The sequence below is a fragment of the Taudactylus pleione genome, unplaced genomic scaffold (assembly GCF_031769625.1).
Source record: "Taudactylus pleione unplaced genomic scaffold, aTauple2 ptg000015l, whole genome shotgun sequence".
Classification (NCBI taxonomy): Eukaryota; Metazoa; Chordata; class Amphibia; order Anura; family Myobatrachidae; genus Taudactylus; species Taudactylus pleione.
This window is the reverse complement of record NW_028284417.1, coordinates 2151855-2164327: the sequence shown is the minus strand read 5'-3', so window position 1 is coordinate 2164327 and position 12473 is coordinate 2151855. Positions and strand designations below refer to the sequence as shown.

General features: G+C 38.5%; 1 protein-coding gene across 2 annotated transcripts in view; it reads right to left on the bottom strand.

The window, feature by feature from the left end:
* Positions 1 to 12473, bottom strand: part of SMAP1 (small ArfGAP 1) — a 388489-nt gene that overhangs the window by 103008 nt on the left and 273008 nt on the right. For both annotated transcript variants that reach the window (XM_088471186.1, XM_088471189.1), the window contains one exon: positions 8790 to 8871. In XM_088471186.1, the coding sequence (XP_088327312.1) occupies positions 8790 to 8871 (82 nt within the window). The remainder of the gene's footprint in view (positions 1 to 8789; positions 8872 to 12473) is intronic.

Genomic DNA, 12473 nt, shown 5'->3' with positions numbered 1-12473 from the left:
CTTAGCTTATTTTTTGGGGCAAAATAACTATGCCCATCAAATTTGGAGTACATGTAAATGGGTGTAAGCATATTTTAAAGTCCCTTAAATGATTTATTAAAATTCTTCAAAAATGTACCCGCCGCTACCACCCGCAATGAAGAAAACACCTGCCGCATATAAGGGAACCCTCCCTGAATTAATTTTGCTAGTTTAGAAGTTTGTTCCCCAATTTTTTTTTTTTTTACCACAAAATTAAAGTACCATTTTTGGGGGGTCCTGAAGCCTTTTTTTTTTTTTTTGACAATACTTTTTGGGGAGTGTCCCAGCGGTGCAGGCAATTTTTTTTGTAACCTGCACCCCTAAACCCCAATTCTGCACTTTTTTTCGCCATGTAAAACACGGTGAAAAGTTATCCCCGTTTTTTAACAAAGACTTTTCGCACTGGCGAAAAAAGTTTTGGAAATTGAATACAGGGATAATTGAAACATGTGAAAATGACATCATCGGCGATAAATTATCGCCGATAACGGACTATTCGCCTCAAAATGAATACCCCCTAAATCATTTGGTGTGTGAGTCCTGTATTTTGTATTTTTTTTCATATTTTCTTTATACTAGTAGTGCAGGTGTCAGCTGCCAAATACTCTCCGGACAAGCGAGATGCCAGGACTCATTATATGATCCCTTATTTTACACCATCAATCCCAAGCTTCTATAGTAAGACGGTAATGCGTCTGGTGCGCTACAGCCAGGGGAACTGATATTATTTCATCTATCTGGGAAATTAACCCCAAGTGACGGTTGTGTTAATTAAAACACCTTTACCACTAACCCATGGAGGCTACTGCCAAAATGCTTAACACCTGCTGTCTATGACTTGCTCTTCAGTGTCTGTAGTAGCAGTTTAACAGGCAGGGTTACACAACACTACAAGTGTCAGAATCTCCTTTTATTGAAAGCTGAGTGTCTTTACACCACAGCAGTTAGGTGTACCGATTAGAGTTATGTTGAGTAAGCTGAGGTCCTAGCGGCAATGTCCGTAGTGGTTAGCGGCAAAGCCATCTCTGTGTCATTGCATACTGCAGATACTGTATGAAGGATGGGAGATGGTGCGGAGCTATAGTATTTTGCAGGGAGTTAAACAGGACCCTACCAATGGTCAACATGAATTCCTCGCCTTTTATTGAAATCTGAGAGTGTGTCTTTACACCACCACAGTTATGTGTACCGATTAGCGTTATGGTGAGCAAGTGCCTAGCGGCAATGTTTTTAGTGGTTAGCGGCAAAGCCATCTCAGTATCATTGCAGAGATATGAAGGCTGGGGAATACTGCTGAGCTATAGTATTTTGCAGTGATTTAAACACCATAGGTAAATATACTGTAGATAAAATAAGTGATTACAAAATCACATTGCTCAATGCTACTGGCTTTAATGGGAATCGAACCCCAAGTGACGGCTGTGTTAAGCAAACACCTTTATCACTAACCCACAGAGGTTACTGCCAAAATGCTAAACACCTGCTGTCTATGACTTGCTCTTCAGTGCCTATAGTAGCAGTCTAACAGGCAGGGTTACACAACACTATAAGTGTCAGAATCTCCTTTTATTGAAAGCTTAGAGTGAGTCTTTACACCACCGCCAGTTCCATGTAATGCTACAGTATACTGTATGTGTACCGATTAGCAAACTGCTGACGAAATGTCTATAGTGATTAGCGCAAAGCCATCTCTCTACAGTACTGTATATGGGGACAACTCTTGTGCAATATTATTAAAAAGATGCGCAAACATGCAAAATAATAAATATCCTGTTGCGACTGTTTACACTGTAGTACAGTAGTAGTGTATGTGATTGGCCCGCCTATCACGTATCATCCACTGCTACAGTACTATTTTCAGTACTGTAGTTTTCATCAGTGGAGCATTCGCCACCCAGTGGTTAAACCATGTATTGCATGATGTGGATTCTATTGCACCTTAGCATGTCCATCCGCCGTATTTACATGCTGCGACTAGGACGCCTGAATGTCGCACTAGGAGCAAGGATGTTTGAGGACACATCTGTATATGGTGTGACGGGATGTAGTAATGAGACTGGCGGACGCGTTGCCGCCGGTCTCAATACTGATTTAAGATTGGCTTCAAAATACAGATGCCTATCTTAATCCTGGCACCGGAACGCCAAAAGGCACCCTTAGGGAGGGGTTAGGTTTAGGGAGCGTAGTAGGGTAAGGGTTAGTTTTTTTTGGGGAGGAGGTTAGGCTTAGGCACCCCTAGGGGGGAGGGATAGGCGCCACTGGGGGGCAGGGGTGGGTTTAGGCACGAAGGGGAGGAGGGTTAGGTTTGGGTGCTAACGGGCAGGTTTAGGGTGTGGGGAGGGTTAGGCTACAAAAAGGGAGGGTTGGGGGGGGGGGGGGGGGAGGATAAGTATACTTACCCGACCCCTGTCGGGATACTAACTATCGGGATGCCGCTGTCTGTATTCTGACAGGACGCATCCCGACAGCCGGCATTACATACCCATTCCAGTGTGACAATACCTATTTCTTGCTACTAGTTTTTAATAATTACGCTATAATTTAATTATTTTGTTTGTCTATATTTGGTCATACCATTATAAATAGACAATATTTATACGAATAAAACTTATACAAATGTACCGATTATTCTAAAGAGCAGATTCAATTGTATGACAGAACTAGACGGCCGTCTAAACTGGCCAGTAGCTGATTCACTTATTTTTGATGACCAACCCCTAAGCTGCACTTACCGAAGTGTCCTCATACATCTAGCCTCCTTGCGCGTTAAACAGCCCTTCTAGTCACGCTATGCCGTGGCGTGTCTATATAGTGCCGAGCATCTTTTAGTGTGACTTTTTACCTTCAAATACGTCTTATTCGCACAGCTTCTGCTGATTAAAATAATATGCAGCATGTCTATATTCTGTGTGCAACTGCGGGTGTATCTGCATGTGAAATGCTACATTAGTGTTACAGACGCTGACACTGTAAAGTAGCGTTTCATATGCAGATACACCCGCAGTCACACAGAATATAGGCCTTCTGCATATCATTTTAATCAGCAGAAGCTGCTTGTGCTAACTATTCACATCACTGTCTGAATAAGATGCATTTGAAGGTAAAAAGTCCCACAAAAGACGCTCGGCACTACCAAGAAACAGGGAGCTCCCCCGTTATGTGTTAGATGTATGTGGACACATCTGTACTCCCATAGAAGCAGGGACTCAGTGTTACGGATGCTGCAAATATAAAAAGAAAAAGCCTGACTCTACCAATAACCGTTATTGTTGGACAGAACAACAGTACAGTATGGGGAAAACATACTTATGCTCTTCAGTGCTCTCAGTGGTTATATATTACTGCCCATAATTGCATTTGATGAACACATTACTGACCATAAAGCACACTTTCAGTATAAATGCTGACCAAGGACCTGGGGTGTATCTCAATTAACACACACGCGCATTCACTGATGGAGGTTACTGTTCTACACATTTGCTTTCACTACAATATATTGCATCAAATCCAAACAGATTTCAGTTTACGGTAATCAGATACTGTATTTAACACACTAACACACTAACACACACACACACACACACACACACACACTGCACGTTAATTTTTAGCAAATCCAAGGAGGAATCTATAACCATCTTTAGTGGCTTGTTAATTTAAGAATTTTTATTTCTTATAAACATTTTTATTAGATGCTGCTGAATATAACCTGGCAGGGGTTGGGTACGGGATGCCGACGCTCGGGACCCCGACATGGTTAGGATACAGACACCTGCGAAATGCTAGATTACAGTGTTACAGCCACTGACACTAACGTAGCATTTCGCATGCAGATACACCCGCAGTCACACACAGAATATAGACATGCTGCATATCATTCTAATTAGCAGAAGCTTGTGCGTCCTATTCGCATCACTGTGCGAATAAGACGCATAAGGTAAATATAATTTTAATCAGCAGAAGCTGCTTCTGCATTCTATTCACACCACTGTGCGAATAAGATGCATTTGAAATTACCGAGTCACACTGCTCTCCCGCGTTGTGAAACGAGACTTGCAGCGCATGGAGGATAGATGTATGCGGACACATCTGTATAGCGGATTTCTGCTTGCACACTCCTGAGGGGCGAGCAGAATTATGTGTAATAGGGCCCAGCGAGTGCCATAACTGCAGAGCACCCAAAAGTTAGCATGGTAGAACCTGCTTTATGCGGATAATCCTGTGCAAGAATGCGGCCATTACAACCAAACAATTGAATTAGCTCACGGCAACCTTAGACGGGAGCTAATTCTGTCAAACAATTGAATTGCCTCCTAATTGTTCAGCATCACTTCTCAATACCATTAGATACTGTAGTACTTACTTCACTTGTACATCTCCTACATGAGTGGGTACAATTGCTTACAGAAAGTACACAAACACCAACGATTTAGTAGGGCAATTTAAAATCAGTGAACTTATAAATTTGGCTTTTGAAAAAGGTAATCTTTACCGAAATGCATGAAACAGCGTAGCTGAAGGACGGATGATGGACTTCCTACCAGAGGACAGATTTTCTAGCAAAGCAGTCTCCATCCTGGATTGGGACCCAGAACCATTCCAACATTGAAGTGATAAGCGCTGACTAAATAGACTTTTGGTAGGAGTCTAGGACATTTTTGATATGTGTGACATGCCCTTTGTTAATATGTTTGTAAGTGAAACTTTTCTATATTAAAATAATTTGAACTTCAAACAGCGTTGCACTAGATTTATACTTTTCTCTTGCATGACCATATGAAAATACTTGCTTCACCTTTACTGCTAAACAACTACGGAAATCGATTGTAGATCAAAATCTCAAAAATACTTATGTCACGGACATTTCCCACTATTTGCGCTTAGTTAATTAGAAGTTATAGGTTATTGCACTGTGTATTTTATTGTTATTTTAGATTTCTTATGAGAATTATTTTGTGAACTTGAAATTGAATACAGCGCTGCAGGGGTATGTTTTAGTTTTATTATATAACAGAAATTTGCACCACTTGTATCTAAATATTCTAAAGGTATTATTAGATCTGTAAATATTTGAAGGGCCCCTGTAGCACCAAAGCTTGACACATTGTTCAATTCCTTTTTGGAAATCTGTTTTCACACAGCCAAGTTATCAATGATTAAAAATAGAATTATTACCATTAATTTAATTTCCTTTAAATACTCCATAACATATATGTTAACTTAACTCAGTGGTTCAAACACTTTCTTGAATCAAGGTGCCCTTTAGTATCAATATTTTTTTCACAGCATCTCTAGGCCAAAAGTTTCTTATTGAGAAATTTGCAAAAAAAATGAAAAAAATTTAATGAATGTAACTTGTGCTTACCTGACACCCTTAAGCTCAGTTATGTGATGGTGGACAGGGTTGCACTTCTGTTTGTCCATACATTCTATGACTGGCAGTCACCATCACTGGTTTTGCCTATCATAGTCATAGACCATAAATAATTTGGTTCTGTACCACAAACATGTGGCACCCCGGTAAGTGCCCTGTAGCACCCAGTTTGGGAATCACTGTGTCAACTCCTTATTCAGTCAGTATAGACAGGAAAAATACATTTCTAATCAATAAGGGAAAAGGGTCGCACCAAGGAAATTTATCTTCAAGACCACCCTGTTTGAAATATCACCAAGATTTTCAAATCTTATCGATACTTAATATTATAGGGGTGCTACTCTGGGATAGTTCAATATTCACATCACATAAGAAAAAGGCAATAGAGTCCCATATGAGTGCACACTGTCTCACAATACATTAAATTAAAACATAACCTTTATTTATTAATTACTTATTTTGCTGTGCTTTAAGTAATAATAAATAAAGTTATGTTTTAATTTAATGTATTGTGAGACAGTGTACACTCATATGGGACTCTGTCTTTTTCTTCTTATGTGAGGAAAAATACATTGCCATAGCTCAGCAGTATATAAAGACAAATGGTGGGTTAAATATACTCAACAGTACAAGGTAACTGCAATGATAAACTCTTTATTGAACAAATAGTTGAAGGATTTTCCTTACAAACTGAGTATCAGCAGAAAATGTAAAATCCATAAGATAATATCTGGCAAAGGTAAAAGGAGATGACCACCCTGCTGCCTTGATAAATCGACTACATACCCAGGAGGTTGTTACTGCTTTTGTAGAATGCACACTATTTCTGGCACCTCACATCCATTCCCCTAGTAAACCTGCAACATGACCACTTTGATCTATCTATCCATAGTATGTTTGGATGGAGCATGTCCTTGAATTAAACAGGAAGGCAAAGAGTCTACGTGTTTTCCTGAATTATTTTGTTCTGGATGGGTACACACTGACTAGATCCATGTTTGTGTATCGTCAGCTGGTTGCAGACAGAGGAAAATAAATATGATTTCCTGATTGATATGAAGTGACACATGTCATCACCAGCAGAAACAATATCTTAAGTGTAAGCCACATGACGAACACATCTTCAAACACTGAAAGGGATCAATCGTCAGTGTATCTAACACTAGATAAAGATCTTAAAGAACCACAAAAGGCTTGATTTGAGGCCTGATACTGCTAACTACTTAAACAATTAAAGAAATAACAAGGCATAGGTCCATCAGATGCCAAACAGGTGCCCAGAAAGAAACTAAAAGCAGACACTTCAACATTTAGCATAGTGGGAGAAAATCTTCTCTAATGCACCCTGAATAAAATCAAGAATCTGTGAATAGTAGCAAAAGCAGGATCAAAAAGTCTACATTTGCATCACAGAATAAAGGTCTACCAAATCTTAATGTAATCCTTTTATTTACTGTCTAACTTGTATCTGAGCAATGACTATTCAATCTCTTTGCTCTTAAAATTTACGTTTACAGAATCGTTCCCTGGTGCAGAAGGTATGACCAAGGTGTCGGAGGCAAAAGTTGTTACAGCAGCATTCCCCAAGCTATTGCAAACCATTGGCAGTGTGGCCAAAATGGAAGCACCATTACATCCTCTAATGTTTTTTCTTTATCTTCCATAGAATGTGTAGGTGATGAAATGAAAAGGAGAAACATGTTGAAATTTGTGGAATGATCAGTCTTTTAATCTGGTGTCCATGTGACAAAAAAAAACTAAAGCTGGGTACACATCTAACAGATATATCTGCAGATGATGGTTGTTCATACACATTGAACCATCATCTGGCCGCGGGTCCCGCGTCGCGGCACCCTCCCCGCGGTTTCTGCTGCAAGTGTACAGGCGGTCGACTGACCGACCGTACAAACAGCACAATGCCCCAATATATCTGCAGGTAAGATTTAGCTAGAAAATTACACACACTGTACACTCTACTCACATTCACCTCCTTCAGCTGAGAGACAGGATAGGCCTCAAAGGAAAAGGATGAGTCACTATTTATCTTCCAGGGATGTTGTCTTTTTTCTGTCTCTACTTATCTGACTAATGAATTAACCCATACATTACGCTTGCTATGGAATTGAAAAGGAAACAAGAAATGAATTTTAGATTATATCCATGATTGTTAACTATGACGTTTTAAAATTCAAGACTCATTTTTGTCAGGCACGTTAACCCACAAAAGCAGCAAAATATCTGAGGGAAAATTAAGTTTGAATATTAAATCTCCATAGTCATCTAATAAAGGTTTCTATTCTAATTGTATTAATTGTTCATAAATTGAAAAACCAGGGGTTAAAGTGGCCCGGAACGGGACGGAATTGCATTCCATCAGTTCTATTTAGAGGTGGAACGAGTTCCGCCTCCTCCAGCCCACCTTACCTGACCAGTCACTCAGCCAGCTTTGGAGAGGTCCAGATTTTGTTACCAGCAAACGCCCGGCTCCTTCCCTACAGAGGCAGCCGGAGACTGGAGCTCACTCCTGAGCTCCGCCTTCCGGCTCCTGCAGTGGTTGAAGGGAGAGACGTTGGGGGTTGGGGTTCCACCACGTATTTAGGACCACTTTAAGCACGGTTGAGCACCATATAATGCTGCAACTTTCTGATAGCAATTTTAATAAACCTAGTATGCCAGATAAATATTAATATGGTCTGCAAAAGTTAATAGAGTACAAACCTCACTTCAATTTAAAAAAGTAAATTAAAGTGAACAGTCCTCTGGGCTCTTCAAAACATTGCATGTGTCTATGTGTACTAAATGGTAGCTGGTATGATCAGTAGAAACTGAAAGGTGGGCACTTATAAGATGTAGCAGCTACAGCCTGTACACAGACTAACAGCAAAAGTACAGTGAAAATGTCAAATAATTCTCTCCGCCATAAAAAGAGACTTTAAGGTGACAAACACCGGTGTAGAACATTACATCATTCAGCAAAAGGATGAATCATTAGAAAGTGATCAATGTTGTCCTAGTAAAAATAAATGTATTGTATGATATACAATAAAACCACCCAAGCATCTTACTCTTTACATTAAATAAAAAAAAAAAAGCAACTCTGTATTTAAATGTTCAAATGTCATTATGCAGCGAGACTTTGAAGATCACTTTGATAGCTTTTCCTTCCCCAAGGAGCTCATTACTGGTATTTTGGAAGAGACAGCACTGCTGCTGACAGATACAGGCCCGCTTATTAACAGAGCTCTCAGCAGACTTAATCATGCCATTTTCAAGCCCAGCTAACAATATCAGTTGGCATATGGAAGATAAAGGCTTGATGTTCCCTTCCGCAAAGCTTTCATTGTAGTCATTTTATACATGTAACAAAGGAGAGAGTTCATCATTTATTACTTACCAAGCCCTAAAAGATCAACAGTCATTTCCGGGGCTCTCTTTGGACTGGCTTTAACCTCTATCTGTGGGTCTTTTTTCAATACCTGTAAAAAAGGCAAATTATTAATGAGGCACTTAAGGGAACAAGGCAGCACATTTGTCCTTTTTGTGGTATGTTTAATATATTTTGTAACTCTTGTTAGACGCACGTTACAGGCTATTCCACACCACATTATGTGGTTCTAAGAGACACTTCGCAAGACATAACTACTAGCTGCACTACTCTGTAATAAGTCTAACCTCTGCAAAACAAAAACCATATGACCTATTTAAAATGCAACCACCAACCTCATTAAACAGAAAAACTTTGGAGGTTGCTCATATGATTTATTGGTCTCTCCAGTAGATGTAGTATAGAATGTAACAGATACCGATGGAAGGTTTACATAGAAAACAAGTAGATAAAAGGGTGTGATTTACGTTATTCATATAATGTATGAAATCAATTTTAAAATGAAAGACATGCAAATATAACTTAATATCAGCATATATTTGCTCTTCATACTTTGGCTAACAATATAGATGGATGGAGAGTCCAAATATACTTCTACATTCATTGATATGTCTATTCAGAGGTAAAAGCAACATTAATTTCTTAAATACACAATACAAAACACAATACATGTATACATATACAATATAAAAAAAACAAATTAAATGTAAAAAAAAAATTGTAAGTTTTAAATACTACGCTACACTGTCAGCAGCTGTGACACTGTAACATAGCATTTTGCATGCAAATACACCCGCAGTTGCACACAGAATATAGGCATGCCTCATCATTTTAATCAACAGAAGCTGCTTGTGCGTCATATTCACATCTCTTTGCGAATAAGACATTTGAAGGTAAAAAGTCACAAAAAGATGCTGGTTGCTACAGTCACGTTACGGTATGGCGCGACTAGAAGAGAGGTCTAACGTGCAAGGAAATCAGATGCATGTGGACACATCTGTATTTTAATTCAGGTCACTGCTATCCACTCCAGCCTTTAGATTTAGGGTGCTGGTTTTGTATATGTTAGAGAGAAAAATATATGCAGCTATATGAGACTGTTAATTCATTTAATGTATCAGACTCTCCACCTGTTTGCGATCCTTCAAACGGGCTCTCAAGACTCACTACTTCATCAAAGCCTTCCAGCTATCATTCTAACTGCTTGCTACATGCTCCTTCCTCCCCATCTACCCCATCTGTGTCACCCCAGTTTGTCTTCCCCCACCTTTTTTAGAATGTAAGCTCTCACGAGCAGGGCCATCTACCCTCTTGTGCTTCTCCTTACTATAGTGTCATTACTTCTTACTCACCACTAGGGCACCTAACACTTGGTTGCTTATGCTCTGTTGCTTATCTGGGTGATATGGTCGCTAATGTAGCAATATATAGTATCCATGTCCTGTATTGTATTGTATTCTGTAAGTCACTTGTCTACAATTTGTTTATGTACTTTGTAAGGTGCTGCGGAACACTTGTGGCGCCATATAAATAAATGATAATAATAATAATATTAAGCTCACAAGATCCTTTAGTTCTTGTATTATGAATAATTCAAGTGTTGAGATGGACCAATTCACTTAAATGATCCTCAAATGAGCTACAAAAGTGTTGATTATAGAAGAAATTTCTATTGAGAGTCTTAAATGCATTTCACATCCTACAGTTTTAAAATTCAAAAAGCATAAAAGTAGCTGGATACCCTGATTGTTGGATGTATTAAAACTTTTTTATCCAATGAAAGTGACAACTTTGAAATATGGCTGTGAATGTCTGGTGATGAGAAAAAAACAAAAAAACTTCAGCATGTTTTCTCCTTTAGCTACACAGGCACCAATAAGGCAACGCTAAAGGTGCATCCAAGTTGATGGAAACTTACAAACAATGGGAGTACCATAAATACTTTACTGAATGGCCTACAGTATCTATACACACTGCCATTCGCTGTGAATAAAGACCGTATTTGGATTTAAGGCTGCTTTAGATGTTTATTGATGGCTGTCAATTGAGTTGAGGGCGATACTGATCTTCAAGTTCAGCTTTAAAAGATAAACTGTTTTTTTGGTGCAATTACGTTAACCACAATAAAAATGTAAGCAAAAGTTTGTACTTTTAGAAAAAGTTAGAATATATTAAACATCCTGAACATATATTAGAATATATTAAACATGTCCTTGAAAAGTACAATTGGCAAAATTCACAGAACCCTCAATATAATTCACTTGGCTCATGAAGACTAGGCTTTTTTGATGCTTCGCCTTGAAGAAAAATCTTTTGACCATGTCAGGTAGTGTAAGGCAGCGAGTCACAAAGAGTCATTCCTCCTTCTCATGACTTTGAAGGAATTTCTCTCTGCATGAGTTTCAAACAATGAATTTCACTCCTGTCCTTTGACATTCATAATGGGACCAAGCAACGCTGCTTACTAACTTGCATCTTTTGTGCCAAGAACCTTTGGTGCAGTTTGTATGAACTATTGTAAAGATGCATTATGTGTACAAATAAGGAGTTCTTATAGTCCTTTGCAGACAATATGCTTTTTTTGTATACTGTAGCACCAACACTGACATGACTGCCCAACTTATACGCAAACACATTTTAGAAGAGGTCAGGTCTTCTTAATTATTGAGAAACTTATGCTTCAAATACATAGCTTCATAAGCAAATGGGTAAATCCTAGGAGATCAATTGGAAAAAAAACAGTATGTTAACAATGACTTCTACAAAAAGAAATTTACTAAATTTGATACAGGTGGAGTCTCCCATATCCAAATATCCGTATAAAATACGGATTTTTTTTTTTGGCATGACTCAGATAATGAAACCTTTGATTTTTGATGGTTCAGTGTACACAAACTTTGTCTAAGGCACACATTATTAAAAATATTTGACACAATTACCTTCATGCTTTGTGTATTAGGTGTATATGAAACATAAATTAATTTAATTTCTGTACACAAACTTTGTTTGAGCCACAAAATTATTGAAAATATTGTATAAAATTACCTGCAGGCTCTGTGTATAAGGTGTATATAACACATAAATGCATTCTGTGTGTATATTTAGGTCCTACTCTCAAGATATCTCATTATGATATGCAATTATTCCAAAATACGGAATATTCCGTTATCCAAAATACCCCTAGTCCCAAGCATTTTGGATATGGGAGACTCAACCGGTATTTAGAAATTATTTGGAGGCTTAGAGAACATTTCAGATTTTCTGGAAATAGACCCCTAACTATTGTGGGAATATACTACCCCACATATTTTTAGGTTTTTTACTCCTTACAAATTTCGCTGCAAAAAATATAGATAGCCTTCAAAAAAGATATAGTAAACCTTGAGCCAAGAAATAGCACAGTCTTACCACCAACATAAATATTTGAACTAAGCACATGGAGTTATTTTGTTTAACTATTTCTTTTTTGAAGCTACTTTTCATGATTTACGGTTTGCCAAGTGTCATGTGACTACTTACTATGGTAAGCACAGTCATAAGTATAGTGAGCAGAGAAGCTTTGGAATACGCCTATTTTCCAGATGCTCATTCATATCCCAACCAAACTTCTCTCCCCCTGATCAGTTTGACTGAGTGACTCACATCAGGTTAATCTACCCTCATGAACAGGTTGAGAACTGAAACAAAACTGCA